The 19,909-nt window shown below is 38.4% G+C and overlaps 1 protein-coding gene and 1 pseudogene across 1 annotated transcript; one reads left to right on the forward strand and one right to left on the reverse strand.

Annotated features, from left to right (window-relative positions):
• Positions 1-10,376: 10,376 nt before the first annotated feature.
• On the forward strand, positions 10,377-16,671 carry LOC108328105 (subtilisin-like protease Glyma18g48580). Its single transcript, XM_017561899.2, has 11 exons — positions 10,377-10,481; positions 10,627-10,736; positions 11,976-12,073; positions 12,164-12,319; positions 12,392-12,515; positions 12,653-13,199; positions 14,481-14,575; positions 14,690-14,938; positions 15,046-15,175; positions 15,287-15,503; positions 15,810-16,671. Exons 1-11 carry the CDS (start codon positions 10,392-10,394, stop codon positions 16,349-16,351), a joined length of 2,358 nt encoding a protein of 785 aa, XP_017417388.1. The 5' UTR covers positions 10,377-10,391; the 3' UTR covers positions 16,352-16,671.
• Positions 16,672-17,222: 551 nt separating this feature from the next.
• LOC128195170 (phytochrome E-like) lies at positions 17,223-19,259 on the reverse strand (annotated as a pseudogene).
• Between the last annotated feature and the right edge of the window lie 650 nt (positions 19,260-19,909).

Raw genomic sequence — 19,909 nt, forward strand, 5'->3', positions numbered from 1 at the left:
GGAATGTAAATATGAAAAGCATATGAAAATGAACGTTCGTCATCGTACGGTCATATACCGTTCGGTCTTTCTGAAAAATGACTTAGAGCGAGATTCCTTCATACGGAAAGGGCTGTGTCTTAGAGCGAGCGTCTCCCTTTGAAATGTTATTTGAGCGTTCGTCCGAATAGCGCTCGGTTTATACCAAGCATTCGTCTTAAGTAGCGCTCGGTCTTACAGTGAGCGTTCGTCCTTAATAGCGCTCGGTCTTGAAACGAGCATTCGTTCTTAATAGCGCTCGGTATTGAAATGAGCGTTCGACCTAAGTGGCGCTCGGTCTCAGACCGAACGCTCGTCCATTTCCGTAAACTGTAATGAGCGAGACTAGCGCTCGTCCTGAATTCCCATAAGTGTTCGTCCTAAATTTAAATAGCGTTCGTCCAATATATTTAGTGACGTTCGTCCAAGTCTTCGGTGACGTTCGTCCAAATTATTTATTAAACGCCTACTTTCGCGCTCGGTCATTGACTGGCGGTTTGTCCCCCTGAATTAAATTGTGTTCGGTTTATTTTATTCAACCAAGTTGTGAGGTATCTATCCATTGGATTCGTTATAGAGTCCTTGAACTTAAATTATTCTAAGTATTTATCCCGATCGTACTAGAGTTAGTTCATTTAACTAATTCAAGAAGTCTTTCTCGGTCTCGCCCTCGACGTTCGTCCTCGTTATGAAGGGGAGTGAACGTTCGTCTTTTTAAGAGAGTGGAACATAGAATGAAAATGTATTTAAGAGAATGAATTAAGATGTGCGAACACCATGAGGACTGAAATTTTGATTGTGGACTTTGAACGAGCGTTCCAGGGTGGAACGACTCTTGTATTGGATATTGAGATTTGTAAGTATGAACGTGGTAAGCTTAGATGATGGTTCATCCTGATATTCCATGAGTGCTCGTTCTCAAGTAGAGAGGAGTAGGTCATGCGTGGGAATGACAGGAGGTCTAGTCCATAACTGTAACTTGGACAGAACAGACTCACCTTAGGTGGCTACTGATGATCATTCCAGTTACCCCACCTGAGTGCACGGACGCCTTAGCTACACAGGATTCATACAGTCCGGACGGTCGGTCTAGTATCAGGATTTTGGATGAAATTTATGTATGAATTGAATGTATATGTTGTGAACTTACTTGCTGGAATTGATATGTATAAAATGTATGTGTTGGCTTGAATTAAATTCAATAAGCTTACCCTGTGTCTTTTATTGTGTTGTCGTTCGTACTTGAACCTTCGTCTTGTCTATGCGATGATCATCCGTGTGGATGTGAGCAGATGGAGAGGCGTTACTGGAAGAAACACTGGAAGAAGAAAATTTGGAGGACGCCAACCTCGTCGAAGTGGAAGTGAAGGCCGAACAGTAGAGGCGTTCGGTTTTTAGTTAGATTAGCGAGTGGCTGTGAGCGAGCGCACTTTTTGGTTTGTGTATAGTTGGACGTTCGGTCATTGTTGTGTAGACCGTTCGTCCTTATCGTTGTGAACGCTCGTTAAATTTTGTACATTTACGGCCGTTCGGCCTCTTTCGTTACTGTCGCTCGCTGTGTTTTAAAACTGTTTTGAATTATTAATATATGTGATTATTCTAAGTATATAGTTGATGACTGTATAATTTTGGGATGTTACATTATTGGTATCAGAGCAGTTTTGTTCTCTTAAAGGACACTGTAGGTTATGAGTGCACTGTGTTTTTGTTGTGTGCTTAATATGAGTTTGAATGAGTTTTTCTCTCAACTCTTTGCACGTTATTAACGTTCGTTTTTCGTTGTGTCCAGAAAACGAATGGCACCTAGACTCCCTCCTCCACCCCAACCTACGGAACCTGATGCGTCCAACAACGCTAGGTTGTTGGAGACAGTGATAGACCGCTTACAGCAACAGAACACGACACTGATGGAACAAAATGTCACTCTAATGCAGCAGAACCAGAGTGCCATGCAGAGTTTGGAAGCTTCGCGTGCCAACTCTGAAACGACACAAAGACAGTTGATGGAGATCTTAGTAGCGACTAGGCATAATGCAGGGGCGTCTTCTTCCAACGCTGCCCCGCCTGCTGCCGAGTGGAGCTTGGAGAGTTTTCTTCAACACCATCCGGCCAAATTCAGTGGAAAATGCCTTCCTGATGAGGCGGACCAGTGGCTGAGAGACATGGAACGTATCTACAACGCTAAGAGGTGTCCGGATGAAAGTCGCCTGGCTTTTACAGAATATTTACTAACTGGTGAAGCTAGCCATTGGTGGACAAGTGTGAAAGCCATCTTAACGGACGCTCAGAATCCCATCACCTGGGCTGTTTTCAGAGGCAAATTTTACGAAGAGTACTTCCCGGACAGCGTTCGTTACGCTAAGGAAGTTGAGTTTCTTCAGCTGGCGCAAGGAGCGAAGTCCGTGTCGGAGTATACCAACACCTTTAAACATCTTCTGAGGTTCAACACGAAGGCCACTAGTGAGGAGTGGCAGTGTAGGAAATTCGAGAACGGACTGCGGAGTGATTTGAAGGTGTTGATTTCCAGTTTATGCATCCGTTCATTCCCAGCCATGGTTGAAAGGGCTAAAGTATTAGAGAAAAATATGGCTGAGGCGGAACAACAGAAGAAACAACAGGCGTCAAGAGGACCAATCCTGTCGAGACCTACTGTGAATCGGAACAGGACCCCGTACGCTCGTCCAGCTCAGGCGAGTGGATCTCAAGCTATGGTAGTTGCTGGACAAGCAAACCAACAGGGGCCGGTTAGATGTTTCCAGTGTGGAGGACCCCATTTCAGATCATCATGCCCTCAATTGGTTGGAGTGAAGTATTGTACTCGGTGCAGAAGAAATGGACATCTGGAGAGTGAATGCAATATGGGTGGACGCGTAGTAATGAGGCCGCCGAACGCTGGAAGGAATCAGCAAGGGAGGAGTGGACGAGCCCAAGCTGTGGGGCGAGTATATGCGATCACTGGTGCAGAAGCAGCGAGCTCAGGTACGCTCGTCACTGGTACCTGCTTAGTTCATGGAATTCCTTGCTGTGTGTTGTACGATTCGGGGGCAACACACTCCTTCATCTCGAAGGCGTGCGTTGATAAATTGGGATTAACCGAGAGTGAGATGCAGTTCGACTTGGTGGTGTCAACCCCAGCGGCTGGAGAGGTTAGGACGTCTACCATGTGCGTTAGATGTTCTGTTGAAGTAGAGGGGCGTAGATACAAGGTGAACTTAATATGTTTGCCTCTCAAGGATTTAGAAGTGATTCTGGGAATGGATTGGCTGAATACCAATCGCATTCTCATAGATTGTGGGGCTAAGGAATTAATTTTTCCTGAGGAATGTGAAGAAGAGTTGGGAGTGACGCTCAGTCAAATTAAAGAAGATATAATGGAAGGCGCCAGTTGCTTCTTGATCATGACGCATGAAGACAGAGAGGTTATGAATGATAGTTTTGAACGTTCGTCCAACAAGCACACTGAAGGACGAACGGTTGTGGACGAATTCCCGGACGTTTTCCCGGATGAGGTGCCTGGATTGCCTCCCGTTCGCGAAGTTGAATTTACCATAGATTTGGTAACTACTGCGGCTCCTATATCCGTTCAACCGTATAGAATGGCACCCGCTGAATTGGTGGAGCTTAAAAAGCAAATTGAAGAGTTGATGGACAAAAGATTCATCCGTCCAAGCGTGTCACCTTGGGGAGCGCCCGTGTTATTGGTGAAGAAGAAGGATGGCAGCTCTCGGCTTTGTATTGATTACCGTCAATTGAATAAGCTGACCATTAAGAATAAATACCCACTGCCTCGCATTGACGATCTACTGGACCAATTGAATGGAGCGAGCGTTTTCTCTAAGATAGACTTGAGATCAGGCTATCACCAGATTCGGGTCAAGGAAGGAGACATCCAGAAGACAGCCTTCCGTTCACGTTATGGGCATTATGAGTACGTGGTCATGTCGTTCGGTGTGACGAACGCTCCAGCAGTCTTCATGGACTATATGAACCGCATCTTCAGGCCGTATTTGGACAAGTTTGTGGTGGTGTTTATTGATGATATTCTCATCTACTCCAAGAGTTGTGAAGAGCATGAGGAACACTTAAGGGTGGTACTTGGAGTGTTGAGAGAAAAGGAGCTGTACGCTAAGTTATCTAAATGTGAATTCTGGATGAAGGAAGTGCAGTTCTTGGGTCACGTTGTATCCGCGGGTGGAATTTCAGTTGATCCGGCTAAGGTACGAGCGGTCTTGGAATGGGAGAGTCCGCGCTCGGTTATAGAAGTTAGAAGCTTTGTAGGGCTTGCGGGCTACTATAGGCGTTTTATAGAAGGATTTTCTAAAATAGTAGCACCATTGACTCGTCTTACAAGGAAGGACCAACCGTTCGCATGGACTGATTTGTGTGAAGAGCGCTTCCAAGAGTTGAAGAATAAGTTAACAAACGCTCCAGTATTAGTAATTCCGGAAACCGCCAAACCTTTCGAAGTGTACTGTGACGCATCTCACCAAGGTTTGGGGTGCGTTCTTATGCAAGAGAAACGAGCAGTGGCGTACGCCTCACGGCAGTTGAAAATACATGAGAAGAATTATCCAACGCATGACCTAGAGCTTGCAGCTGTCGTCTTTGCTCTAAAGATTTGGAGACACTACTTGTATGGATCCGTTTTCCAAGTCTTTAGTGATCATAAGAGCCTCAAGTACCTCTTTGATCAAAAGGAGTTGAATATGAGGCAGCGGAGGTGGCTTGAATTCCTAAAGGATTATGAGTTCGAGTTGCTTTATCACCCTGGTAAAGCGAACGTTGTAGCGGACGCACTAAGCAGAAAGTCGGTTCATGTTTCAGCTATGATGGTGAAAGAACTAAATCTAGTGGAGAGCTTTAGAGACCTAAGGTTGCAGTTCGAGTTGGAGCCGAACAGTATCAAATGCTGTACTTGTAGGATCTCCAGTGATGTATTCGACCGAATCAGAGTGAAACAGCGAGAAGATGAAGAGCTGGTGAAGATCTTGAACGCACTCGGTACAGATCAAGCTAAGCATTTCAACACCGGAACGGACGGTCTTTTACGCTACATGAATAGGACGTGCGTTCCAAATGATGGCGAGCTAAAATGAATCATTCTTGAGGAAGGACATCACAGCCGCCTTAGTATACACCCTGGTATGACTAAGATGTATCAAGATCTCAGGAGCTCCTTCTGGTGGCCAGGAATGAAGAGTGATGTCGCTCGTTTTGTGGCATCCTGTTTAACTTGTCAACGTGCCAAAGCCGAATATCAAAGACCGGGCGGCTTACTACAACCTTTGGAGATTCCCGAATGGAAGTGGGACAGCATTTCAATGGACTTCGTGACTCACTTGCCTCGCACGGTCAAGAATCACGATTCTATTTGGGTAGTAGTGGATCGTCTAACAAAGAGTGCTCACTTCCTAGCGGTCAACTTGAAGATGTCTATGACCAACTTGGCCAAGCTCTACATCAAAGAGATCGTTCGTCTGCATGGAGTGTCGTCCAGCATCATCTCTGACCGAGACACAAGATTCACCTCGCGGTTTTGGCAGTCGTTGCAAAGCGAACTGGGCAACAAACTCCAAATGAGTTCAGCGTACCATCCTCAGACGGACGGTCAATCTGAGAGAACAATCCAGACGCTCGAGGATTTATTAAGGACGTGCGTACTCGATCACATGGGCGTTTGGGATGATATACTGCCGTTAGTGGAGTTCACCTACAACAACAGCTTCCAGTCCAGCATTGGAATGGCTCCTTTCGAAGCACTTTACGGACGCAGATGCCGCACGCCACTTTGCTGGTTTCAAGAAGGAGAAAACATATTGACGGGACCGGAGCTCGTGCAACAAACGACTGACAAGGTGAAATTAATTCAAGAGAGACTGAAGGCATCCAGAAGCAGGCAGAAGTCATACGCAGATAAGAGGAGACGACCCTTGGAGTTCAAAGCTGGCGATCATGTTTTTCTGAGGTTAAATCCAACTACTGGAGTAGGCAGAGCGTTGAGATCAAAGAAGTTGTCTCCCAAGTTCGTAGGGCCATATCAGATTTTGAGAAGGATTAGACCTGTTGCATACGAGATAGCCTTGCCTCCACAATTGTCCAACCTTCATCCGGTTTTTCACGTCTCTCAACTCCGAAAATACGTGTCTGATCCCTCGCACATATTGGAGCTGGAGGACGTTCGTCTTCGACAAGACCGAACGCTTGAAATGAAGCCGGTTCGCGTTGAAGACGTTCGCACTAAATTACACAAAGGGAAGGACGTTCGTTTGGTGAAAGTGGTGTGGGACGACAAGACTGGCGATTCTACTTGGGAAGTTGAGGATGCCATGAAGGACTTATACCCTCACCTATTCCCTGGTAAGTCTTCAATTTTCGAGGACGAAAATTTTTGTAGATAGGGGGATTGTCACGCCCCAATAACTACTCCGCTGAGTCACCACTGTGCTCCCATTAATGCACCTTGACACGCACACCCTTCCATTTAAAACGCACTCACACTCACACTGCATGCATGCTGACAAGTGTCACTTTGGAGCGTTCTAAAACTTTAGTGGGATCCAAGTGGCAGCCGGCGAGTGGACGTTCGTCCTGCCTGGGAAGAGAAACTTGAATTTTCTGGAAAACTCTTCCCCTTCTCTGCACTCTTCATCTCCTTCCTCAAACTCTCTGACCTCTCAAATTCTCTACCTTCTCTCTAGAACCTCCAATCTTCTCTCTTCTGCAACTCACCATCCTTTGCTCCTTTCACGTTTCAGCACCGTGAGAAGCATCCCGGCACCGTGAGCTTTCCATCAAACCGAGCGGTTTTGGATTCTGAAACGGGTAAGTTTCACATCCTCAACTACTCTTCATTTTCAACATGCAAGCCTCGTTTTGAATTGCATGCACCTTCTCTAAACCGATATTGGTTTTCTATAATTTTAGTTTAAGGAGTTTTGGGGTTTGAACGTTAAGGGTAGAAGATTATACTGGAATATTGTTTTCTTTCTGAAGAGCGAGCGCGCGCTGCTTAATCCGGGTAAGGGAAGCTTATCAGAATTTAATTCATGTGATCTCTGTACTGCATGTGCGTGTGTGAAGTTTGAAAATATGATTATGATTCTGAGATGATATATGAAAAGTGATGCATGTATGTACTGAGAATTTTATGCTTGTGTATATGAATGATCTGTAAAGTTGTGCATTGTATGATCTTGGTATTGGATGATTGGATATGATTTTTAATTCAAAGCTTGAGAAGTATAAGATGTTTTATGATATGATTAAATGAATGTAAGTATACTGGAAAATAGGGTTACTGTATGCGGAATGTAAATATGAAAAGCATATGAAAATGAACGTTCGTCATCGTACGGTCATATACCGTTCGGTCTTTCTGAAAAATGACTTAGAGCGAGATTCCTTCATACGGAAAGGGCTGTGTCTTAGAGCGAGCGTCTCCCTTTGAAATGTTATTTGAGCGTTCGTCCGAATAGCGCTCGGTTTATACCAAGCATTCGTCTTAAGTAGCGCTCGGTCTTACAGTGAGCGTTCGTCCTTAATAGCGCTCGGTCTTGAAACGAGCATTCGTTCTTAATAGCGCTCGGTATTGAAATGAGCGTTCGACCTAAGTGGCGCTCGGTCTCAGACCGAACGCTCGTCCATTTCCGTAAACTGTAATGAGCGAGACTAGCGCTCGTCCTGAATTCCCATAAGTGTTCGTCCTAAATTTAAATAGCGTTCGTCCAATATATTTAGTGACGTTCGTCCAAGTCTTCGGTGACGTTCGTCCAAATTATTTATTAAACGCCTACTTTCGCGCTCGGTCATTGACTGGCGGTTTGTCCCCCTGAATTAAATTGTGTTCGGTTTATTTTATTCAACCAAGTTGTGAGGTATCTATCCATTGGATTCGTTATAGAGTCCTTGAACTTAAATTATTCTAAGTATTTATCCCGATCGTACTAGAGTTAGTTCATTTAACTAATTCAAGAAGTCTTTCTCGGTCTCGCCCTCGACGTTCGTCCTCGTTATGAAGGGGAGTGAACGTTCGTCTTTTTAAGAGAGTGGAACATAGAATGAAAATGTATTTAAGAGAATGAATTAAGATGTGCGAACACCATGAGAACTGAAATTTTGATTGTGGACTTTGAACGAGCGTTCCAGGGTGGAACGACTCTTGTATTGGATATTGAGATTTGTAAGTATGAACGTGGTAAGCTTAGATGGTGGTTCATCCTGATATTCCATGAGTGCTCGTTCTCAAGTAGAGAGGAGTAGGTCATGCGTGGGAATGACAGGAGGTCTAGTCCATAACTGTAACTTGGACAGAACAGACTCACCTTAGGTGGCTACTGATGATCATTCCAGTTACCCCACCTGAGTGCACGGACGCCTTAGCTACACAGGATTCATACAGTCCGGACGGTCGGTCTAGTATCAGGATTTTGGATGAAATTTATGTATGAATTGAATGTATATGTTGTGAACTTACTTGCTGGAATTGATATGTATAAAATGTATGTGTTGGCTTGAATTAAATTCAATAAGCTTACCCTGTGTCTTTTATTGTGTTGTCGTTCGTACTTGAACCTTCGTCTTGTCTATGCGATGATCATCCGTGTGGATGTGAGCAGATGGAGAGGCGTTACTGGAAGAAACACTGGAAGAAGAAAATTTGGAGGACGCCAACCTCGTCGAAGTGGAAGTGAAGGCCGAACAGTAGAGGCGTTCGGTTTTTAGTTAGATTAGCGAGTGGCTGTGAGCGAGCGCACTTTTTGGTTTGTGTATAGTTGGACGTTCAGTCATTGTTGTGTAGACCGTTCGTCCTTATCGTTGTGAACGCTCGTTAAATTTTGTACATTTACGGCCGTTCGGCCTCTTTCGTTACTGTCGCTCGCTGTGTTTTAAAACTGTTTTGAATTATTAATATATGTGATTATTCTAAGTATATAGTTGATGACTGTATAATTTTGGGATGTTAGAGTTAGCATCACCCATGAGATAAAATGTATTTTACTTACTTTCCATTACAAGAAAGAAAAGAAAGAAAACGATTGTAATACATTTTTCTCTTATAATAAGATAAATGAAATTTTCTTCTAACATATTAAATTAAAAAGATTGTATGTATTATGTAAATGAAGATTTTTCAATTCAAAAGGTTTCCTACTTTTATTATTAAATTTCCGACTCTAAGCACATCAGCTATTATAAAGTGTTTCATGGTGTAATGATGGCTAGTTCTTTTAAGGAAGGTGATCTTAGCCACTAGATTTACATAATGGTTACTTATAAAAGAGATTATATAATTAAAAATGAAAGATCATATGTTAGTATCAAAGTTATCTTCTTAAAAGTTATACCCCTTTTCTTTTACATTTTTTTAGACTTTGCACTCATTATTTTTTTAGAATTTCTTAGAAATCTTTAATATAAATTTTTATAAGACTTACACTTTGACAATTTTTTCTTTTACACTTTTATAAGATGAAAAGTAAATTTGATTTTTATAATTCATAATCTTATTAGAAATACATGCAGTTAAAGTCAACAGCAGTATTAACACATTTTAACCGAATATTTCATCGAGATTACGATATTTTAATAATTTTTTAACAATAAATTAAGTATGATTGTTTTACTAGTTCATATATTTAAGACGAAACACGATGTAAAAGAAATTGTAAAAGAAATCGTTAAAAAAACATTTTTTTCAATTTTAAATTTAAATTTAATTATATAGAAAAGTTATAAAAAGATTAGTGAAAAGCAAAAGCTATGACATACACATTCCCCAAAGACAAAAAAGGAAATAAAAAGAAGGCGGTTTGGAGTGCGTTTGCTTATACGGATGGAAATGAATATAAACCCTACAATTATAGAAGAAAGGCATAAAACAGGATCGAATCAACTTTCTCTCCAACATTTGTATACATTTGTAGGAAAGTATATAATTGATTCTTTATGGACAAACTATAATAATTATATATTCATTATATTTTTTATATTTTTTATTTTTTAAAATAAATAATTAAAATAGAAATTATAAAAATAATAAATAAACTATATTTTTATTTGTTAAATTTTGTAACAATATTTATTTTTATTTAAACATATTTTAAACTTATTTTGTAAAAAAATTATTTCTATTTTTAAAAATTGTTTTTACACTGAATTATTTTCAAAATTTTATTTTACAAGTTTATTTTTAAATATATAATATATTATCAATCCACTTTTCATTTTTTTTCTTCTACTTGAATAATAATCACATTACCTTTTCTTTCTTTTCTTTTCTTTTTTACCCTTCTTTTAGAGCAAAGATGTCCTATAAATATGCATTTCCTAGCTGATATTCATCACAAGCATTTCCAAAAGATCGGTTGAAAAGAATGGGAAGCTCCATTTTTCTTCTCCGTCTTATAGTTTCCTCGTTTCTTATTTTCACTTTCTTTCTTGAAGCTGTTCATGGCAGCAAAAAGGCAAGCAAACTGCTTTTGCTTATTGCTCATTCATCTGACACTAAAATTGTAGCACAAAATGATGATGATGATTTGGTTGTGATGTTGCTAAGTTCCCATCATTGATAATTTGTTATATTTCACAAATGTTTGATTTTGTTTGCAGTGTTACATTGTATACTTGGGAACTCACTCTCATGGTTCCAACCCTACTTCTGTTGACCTCCAAATTGCTACGTATTCTCATTATGATTTACTAGCTTCAATCCTGGGAAGGTATCAAATTCTTGTTTGCTGTGTAATTTTGTTTTCATTAATTGTTGTCCTATTATACATTCAATTTTCAAAGATCCAATTATATATTGTTTTAATTAAAGTCTCATATTTAGGAGATGGTGTTTATCTTCACTAGTTATTCGTTCTGACTAATTTCTTTTTTATCATGTTAGGTGTCTCTCTATCCATAGAATATAAGTTTGAATAAAATTAATGCCTCTAAAAATAATTTTAATTTCATAAATCTAAATAAAAAGTATAAAATTATAATTTTTTTTTTAATTTTAATGTTTTTCTTGTTAATAACTTTATTTATTTAGATTGGATATCATAATATTGTCCTTGTCTCATTAGTAAACAAATTAAACTGTCTATTTCCATTACATGTATTTAATATATCCTACTACGGATTGCCCACATGTTTGGGGGTAAAACTTTTTCCTTTCCTACTCATATTTTACGAATAAAAGACATCGTTAGAAAGAACAAAATCCCATGAAAAAAAAAAATAAGGAATATATATTGGTACCATAGTGATGATATGAATGATCGAAAAACATTTAAAATAGCTATGAATATTAATTATTTATGAAATCAATGGTTATTTCACTACACAACAAAGATCATTGGGAAGAATTTTTTTGGAGATTGGCTACTTTAAATAATTAATTCTGTTTTTTTACTTAGTATGTCCTTCTCACTTAGGTTTAAAGCATGCAGACATGTTGGAAAAGTATTGTTTGACACTACATTTTGTTTACATCCGTTTCACACCGAGTTTTTATAATAAAATATTATATTAACATAACAAAAATAAATATAAATAAAATATTATGATAAAATAATAATTTATGAAGATGTAAGTTGAGTATAACAGAAAAATTGAAATGTTAAAATATAATAACTCAAACATATTTTATTAGAATTGACTTAAAGAATGCATAGTACACAAACAAACAGTCATGAAACTGTTGTGATATATATAAAGAAATCAACAGATAATAGCATGGTGAATACATCGATGTAATAGTTTAATGTCTTTTTTTTGTCATCGAAGAATATATAATTGAAAAATGTCTTTTTAACAAATTTTTTTTGACAATTTTTTTTATTAATAACTTGTAATTATTCAGTTTCATATATCTATATGAACCGATAAAACAGTGGATACATAAAAATTCTTATAAAAAATAAGATATGGGAATAGTGTATAATAGAGGTGATTTGATGGTTTGACAGTGAGGAGAAAGCGAAAGAAGCAGTTCTTTACTCATACAACAGACACATAAATGGGTTTGCAGCAATGCTGGAAGAGGAAGAAGCAGCAGAGATTGGAAGTGAGCATGCTAGCTTCCATTCATTAACTATTCTTTTTCATTTTATTGTGCTTCAAATTAGTTAATGAGAAAGTGTTTGGAATGAGGCAGAAAAGCCGAACGTGGTGTCAGTGTTCTTGAGCAATAAACATAAACTGCACACTACCCGCTCATGGGAGTTTCTTGGACTACACATAAATGGTAAGAACTCTGCATGGCAAGAGGGAGGCTTTGGTGAAAATACAATAATTGCAAACATCGACACAGGTAAACTAAATTATTTATTATGTGTATGATAATTTATGTTCATTCTTTAAACCTGAAATTGGCGTTGGATAGGTGTTTGGCCAGAGTCAGAGAGCTTCGGTGATGAAGGATATGGTCCTGTTCCCTCCAAATGGCGTGGGGGTAATGTTTGTCAAATTAACAAACTTCCACGATCCAAGACAAATCCATGCAACAGGTTCCTCTTCTCTTTTTACCCTTTCTTTCTATTTTTATTTTGTCCCTAGTTTCTGCATTATTCAATTTATACATAGATATCATATTTAAAACCATGTTAACGATATACTGGTTCCTATTTATTTGTGCGTATGAAAGAAAGCTGATAGGAGCAAGATTCTTCAACAAAGCTTTTGAGGTCTACAATGGCGAACTTGTTCCCGCAATGCAAACAGCGCGTGACTTCATGGGGCATGGTACCCACACTTTATCAACCGCTGGAGGCAATTTCGTGGGAGGCGCAAGCGTATTTGCGGTGGGTAATGGCACCGCAAAGGGTGGGTCCCCTAGAGCACGAGTTGCCGCGTACAAAGTGTGTTGGTCTCTGACAGATCCAGCCGGTTGTTACGGCGCCGACGTATTGGCTGCTATCGACCAAGCCATCGACGACGGCGTGGATGTCATCAGTCTTTCAGCTGGTGGCAGTTACGTGGCGACTCCCGAAGGAATATTCAGCGACGAAGTCTCCATCGGAGCCTTTCATGCTATTTCAAGAAACATACTTTTAGTTGCTTCTGCAGGGAACGATGGACCAACTCCTGGTTCTGTGGTGAATGTGGCTCCTTGGGTCTTCACCATTGCTGCTAGCACCTTAGACAGATATTTCAGCAGTAATTTAATCATTAACGACAATGAAGTAATCGAGGTAAGATCCTCTCTAATTAAAATGTCTACGTCTAGATGTTATTCTAATAAGATTATGACTTTATATATATATATATATATATATATATATATATATATATATATATATATATATATATATATATATATATATATATATATATATATATATATATATATATATATATATAAAGAAGTAATTTTCTGTAGTCAAGGTTCTTATACATATTACATTTACCTGAAAATTAACATATAATTATGAAGGTAATACGTGAAATGAAAAAAAAAACTATTTCTAATAATTTTATTATAAATTAAATATATTTTTAGTTTCTAAATTTAAACGTAAAAAAATTAAAAATTATTTATTTTTTAAATTTCGATATAATTTAGTTTTCAAACTTAAAAAAAAAATATAATTTTTCTATTCTAATTTTTTAACATGTTAAATAATTTTTCTAAATGACGTTTGAATTATTTATGCATCTTATAAAACTAGTTTTCTTTCAAATACTAATTGTTATTTAACACATAAAAAAATAATGTCATCAAATTAAAAAAGTATACATTTATTCTTAAAATTTAAAACTAAAATTAATTAAAATTTAAAACATAAACCAATTTTAATTTCCTTTAGAAACTGTAAATATATATAACCCTTCTAATAACATCGCATATTTTACCCATTCCCTTTTGGATAAATTTGCACAAATTCCAAAAAAAAATGCTAACAGAGTGCTACACATAGTTAAAATGTATTATTTACCTCAATACTTTATTATAACATCAATCTCATCTAAAAGTATTTTTTATGACAATTTCATTAATAAATTAAAATAAAATAATTTAATAACAGAATGAATAAGATCACGAGATTTAAATACCATGGATTGTTTATATTAGTGAGAAAAAAATAAGTAATTTGTTCCCCCATATATTTAACAGGTCGGTAAATTTTAACTTATATGAGAAAAAATTGATTATAAAATATTGCTTTACTGTTTTCTGGAATATGTTTAATTAAAACTTTTTTCTCTATTTTCTAAATAAATATTTAAAATAAAAAATAAGATATAAAAAATTAAGCTTGACAATGAAAATGAAAAACGTAATTAAACAATATTATGTCTCGTTATACATAGGTTTTTTTTTCATATTAGTATATCTAACTAAAAAATTCACTTTGTCCTAATCGTTTTCTGCTTTCATTTTCACTTTTTTTATAAAAAAAAAAATTGGCATCATAACGATATAGCTTAATGTTTCATATTAATTGTTATAAGTTTGTATTATATATTTGCAGGGATCAAGTCTTTTTGTAAACTTGCCACCGAATCAGGCCTTTTCTCTAATCCTCTCCACTGATGCTAAACTTCCTAATGCAACATTTCGAGACGCGTAAGTGCAAAATCTCACAAGCTTAATTTGCTTCAAACAACCTTTTTTATTAGAATATTAATGTTTCTTATTACATTGTTCTTGTTGTTGACATGTGTGTATATATTGGTGCAGTCAACTGTGTAAGAGCGGAACACTTGATCCTGAAAAAGTAAAGGGCAAAATAGTGCGTTGTATTCGAGGTGGAAAAATAAAATCAGTTGCTGAGGGTAACGAAGCTCTTTCTTCAGGCGCACAGGGAATGATTTTGCGCAATCAAAAGGGAAATGGGAAAACAACTTTTGGCGAGCCTCATGTTCTCTCCACTGTGGGAACAAATGAGGACCATGCAGGGGGACAACCTGATTTTTACTTAACTGCAACGTAACTATATATCCTTCATGCACTTCAAATTTCTTTAACAGTTTTCAAACAACGTCCTACAAAACAATTGCTCCTTTTTTTATAAATGCACACATGCATTCTTGCAGGGAAACTATAAAATCAGGTACTACCATAAGAATGACCCCAGCAAGGACGTTATTTGGAAGAAAGCCAGCTCCAATTATGGCTTCATTCTCATCTAGAGGACCCAATAAGATTCAGCCATCAATACTCAAGGTGCAACTCATCCACATCACTTAATTAGTATATATTTCATCTGTATATTTCTCTCTATGTACGTGTGTGTTTGTGTTTTTATATTAAACTCTTGTTTTATTTTGGTTTCAGCCTGATGTGACTGCACCTGGTGTGAACATACTTTCTGCCTTCTCAGAATTCGCAAGTGCATCAAACTTGCCAACAGACAATCGTCGTGGGTTTAAATTCAACGTAATGCATGGAACTTCTATGTCTTGCCCTCATGTTGCTGGCATCGCTGGACTTCTCAAAACACGTTATCCTAGTTGGAGTCCTGCTGCTATAAAATCAGCAATCATGACCACAGGTGTGAACCTCTAATTTCATGATTTATATATAAATAGCTGTGCAAGGAACTTTATATTACATGTATGGTATTGGTAAGATGTGTTTGGATGACTTTTCTTGTATTTTTAATAGTCTAATATTGTGATTGAGAACTTTGCAAATTTGAAATAAAAGCGAATTAGCTTGGTTTGTGTGATACCATATAATAGTTTTGATGTATGTTACTAAATAGTAGGTTTAATAGGTTCAAGATAATGCATGCATGCCTGTTTTGTTTTTCTACTAAATTGTACGAATTGTAACATGATTAAGTATATATTTGCAGCAACCACACTTGACAACACAAACAGGCCAATACAGGATGCCTTTGCTAAAACATTGGCAACTCCTTTTGCATATGGTTCAGGACATGTTAAACCTAACCTTGCCATAGATCCCGGCCTCGTTTACGATCTAGGCCTCACTGATTACTTGAACTTCTTATGCGCTTCTGGATACGACCAACAACTCATTTCTTCTCTCAATTTCGAAAGAACTTTCATTTGTTCAGGCACTCACAGTGTGACAGATTTGAACTACCCTTCAATCACATTGCCAAATCTAGGCTTAAAACCCGTAACCATTACTCGCACGGTAACAAATGTTGGAACACCAAGCACATACGCTGCAACTGCCCAATTACCTGGATATAACATTACCATTGTGCCAAATTCCTTGACTTTCAATAAAATTGGTGAAAAGAAGACGTTCAAGGTGACTGTGCAGGCAAGCAGTGTAACTAAGCGGAGAACTTATCAATTTGGAGAATTACGATGGACAGATGGAAAACATATAGTAAGGAGTCCTATTACAGTAAAGCGCAGATGAAAAACTCTTCAATGGAGTTGGTTGAGTTGAGATCCTTGCTTATCATAGTAATTGCGTGGATTCATGGATAATCAGATGTAAGTTTGACTCCGGATAGGATCTCATCTCATGTTACGGTAATGGTTGTGTTTTTTTTTTTTCTGGGATAAATGTCTACGTTTTAGGTTTTTTCTCCATCCGTTGTTTGATGTATTGTGTGTTTTATGTATAATAAGAACATTAATAATGGAGGTGCAGGCAAGTCCGCATCACATGCCAACTTTCTTCACAAATGTGGGTGAAATGGAGATGCTTGAATAGCATTACCATTGTGACTTTAATCTAAAGTCTGTATTAACTTTCTAATCTTAACATTGGGTTTCATCTTATCCTAATGAAAACTAATCCAATTCTAAATCAATTAGGATCACTAATACCTTCATCATGTTGAAGATAAAACATTTCAAACAAAAAAGTTTACATGATTACATTTATTGATGATCCGTTAAAATTACAATACATATAAGATATGAGATCTTGGGTGGGTTAAACATTAATTTACTTGAACGGATTAGCATTTCAAATATTGTACTTCGTGTATACAATGAACAAAGCACCTAGTTTACAACATGTAGGAATGAAAAAAGGATGTGGGTTACGGTTAGGTTCCTTTATGCAGGGAACGGTAACATATGACTTTACAATACCCAAAAACAATAGAAAAGAGATGAATGTATACGTATTTAATTAATTATGTAAAGTATGGAAAAACAGAATTTACAGGTAAGTGTTTCAAGGAAGCCTCCCTTCCTCCACTGGAAAATGTCCAGTCTATTCCTAAAAGTAAAATATCTGATAATCCTCTCTCCACTTATTCTGTTATTATTTATACCCTCTCTCTACTAACAACTAACTTCTTTTATTCCTAACATTACTCTACCCCTCAAAATCAACCTTATCCTCAAGGTTGAAGTCAGGAAACTGTTATTTGAGGTAATGCTCCTCTTTCCAGGTGACGCCCACCAAATTCTGGTCTGGAGGCTTGAGTGGTGGCAAATCCTCCTCCAATGTCTTCCATTCTTCTTCGATTCTATTGACTTCCCACGTTCTGGTTACCTCTTTTCCAAAACTATAAGTCCGGAGAAGATGATCTTTGATGTCTTTCAATGCTTCCCGCAACTCTCTCCCCTCTGCAGGTCCCTTTTTATTGGGAGTTAAGTCATTCTCTTTTGTCTCCCCCTCCACAAATTCCGCTTGCCTCAAGCTCTAAGTCAGAGTCATGGTTTCAATCTCTTGTAGTATATAAGCTAACTCTTTGGATTCAGAAATGTTTTCTCTGCCTATTGGCTTGTGTTCTTTAGAGAATTGATTCAGATCTGGCGTTACAACCTGCAAGAAGCAAAAACAGCCAAGTATATTCCCACCAGCATCAATTCTCTTGTTTGTTGTTATAGAACTCTCAACAAATTCTCCATTTCTATCAAAAAATCCAAATGGTAACTTCTCAGAATCTTGGCCACTTATTCCACGGTATATTAAAATCATAAAATTAGTTAGGGTATCTTGACCTTTTAGTCGACAAAAACTTCCAAATATTTCACCAGGAAGCAATTTTCCTATGACTTCATCTCTTTTCCAACCAGTTAGCCTTTCCATGGTTGCATTCCATTCAGAACAGCAGACACTATCATCAGAATAAAATATGGGTGGAATCAGTAGACTGAGACTCTACACGATTGCTTTGTAATCACCTCCCAACTTGATGAATTTATCTTGAACCATTTTCCTATAAGTGATGTCTTGACCTACAAAGCATACCCCGACAACAGAATATGTGTAGTCCCTATTAGTGCAAGTATTGACCATGAGATATACAACTTTCTGTTGCTGTTGAAGCCCAAAGTGCTTTATTTTAAACTCTACACTTTTGTCCTCCTCTCCTTGCAAGGCTCTGCTTAGAGTATTTTTAAAAGTGTCACATGAGTCCGCATGTATAATTTCATTTACCACGGATTTCCCCATAGCTTCACTACCTTGTAGACCTGTTAGTTCAGCAATCTTTGAATTCCATCCATTGATTACCCCACCTAAATCAACCCCAAAAATCGAAACTATTACAGTCTCGATTAATCTCACCAGTTCAAGTGCTAGTGAACTGAGTTCATCCCTCACTTCAGTTGAAGTGTCAGTTTTCTACACATAGTTTGAAGTCTTTGGACAGGTGATCTCAGTGTCTTGGAAAGAATCTATTATCATTAGTTGTAATGAGTGAATAGCATTGATTTCTGACACTTCCCAAGGCAAACTTTTACTTTTGACTACTTCAAGAAAAGCTTTGAATGATGATCTTGGGTTCATTTTTCCTCCATCATTCCTATCCTTTGGATGGTGCTTGGCTCCTCCCCATTTGACTTCCTTAGCAGTGTGAGACCTGAACCAGAACAAGAAATGTTTTTAATTGATTATTGTCGTGGCCATGCCACAAACCGCATCACCCACTGAAGCAGCACTTGGATAACCAGCATCAGCTAAACTATCTGTTGTCAAACCTATTGAATCCCCATGATTACTAAGTAGCCATTCTGCAATGTCTTTTACCTGTGCTTCAGTTGGGGATGTATCTAACAACCAGCAATTTCCATCATAAGACAAGGCAGCCCCATCACCTAAATATACATTATAAGGGGGCGTATCCTCACTTTTCAGCCCCAATTCCTCCACCAATCTGGTGGAAATAAGGCTATGACTCGCCCCATTGTCAATCAACACCAATACCTTTCTCCCTTGCACCAAACCTTGCAGTTTCATTGTTTTAAACTACGTTACACCACCAACAGATAATACAGATAACTCCATGGTCTTTTGTTCGATTTTGGGACTCTCCTCTATCTCATCTTCTTCGTCCTCCTGCCCTCTGTCGGTGTTGGCAGACCCCTCCAACGATCCCCAATATGTCTTTTTCCCCGCGACTGTCCCCGAGCTTGAGTTACATCTTCCCCATGTCGTACCTCCTTTCCCCACCATTCTGCCAAACCTCCGCGTCAAATCGTTGGCGAACGTCTTCCAAGTCGGGTGTCTGGTTTTCTTTCGCCAGAAGCGGAACAAATAACTCGCCAAACCTCCCTACATGCATCTATAGACAAACTTCATCTTCTCTTTCTTCGTCACGCTCTGGAGGTCGAAGATTTTCTCCGCCTTTGCAATCCAGCGTATGGGATCCGTACCTTCAAAAGTAGGTAGTTCAACGTGCTTCCTCCAACTTCGTTGAACTTCTCCTCTGTCTTCTTCCGATTCCTCCTTCGAGTTTTCCGGCGGTCGTCGTTCGCGTCCAAAAGTGACGGACTCACGACTTCCTTCGGAGCTCCGATGCTGGTTCCATATTCGTCGTTCTCGAGCGCAGCCAAACACTTGGAATTTGCGAGTTACCGCTCTCATCTCCGCTTTCAACTCTTCTACTGTCGATTCATTCGCGATCATCCGTCCCTCTATCCTTCCTTCTAGTGCGTTTAGTTTCCCTTCCATTCTTCTTCTTCACGTGCTCCGATTGCTCCTCCGATACTGATCCGATAGGTCGAACCA

Source organism: Vigna angularis, chromosome 2 (genome assembly GCF_016808095.1).
Source record: "Vigna angularis cultivar LongXiaoDou No.4 chromosome 2, ASM1680809v1, whole genome shotgun sequence".
Classification (NCBI taxonomy): domain Eukaryota; kingdom Viridiplantae; phylum Streptophyta; class Magnoliopsida; order Fabales; family Fabaceae; genus Vigna; species Vigna angularis.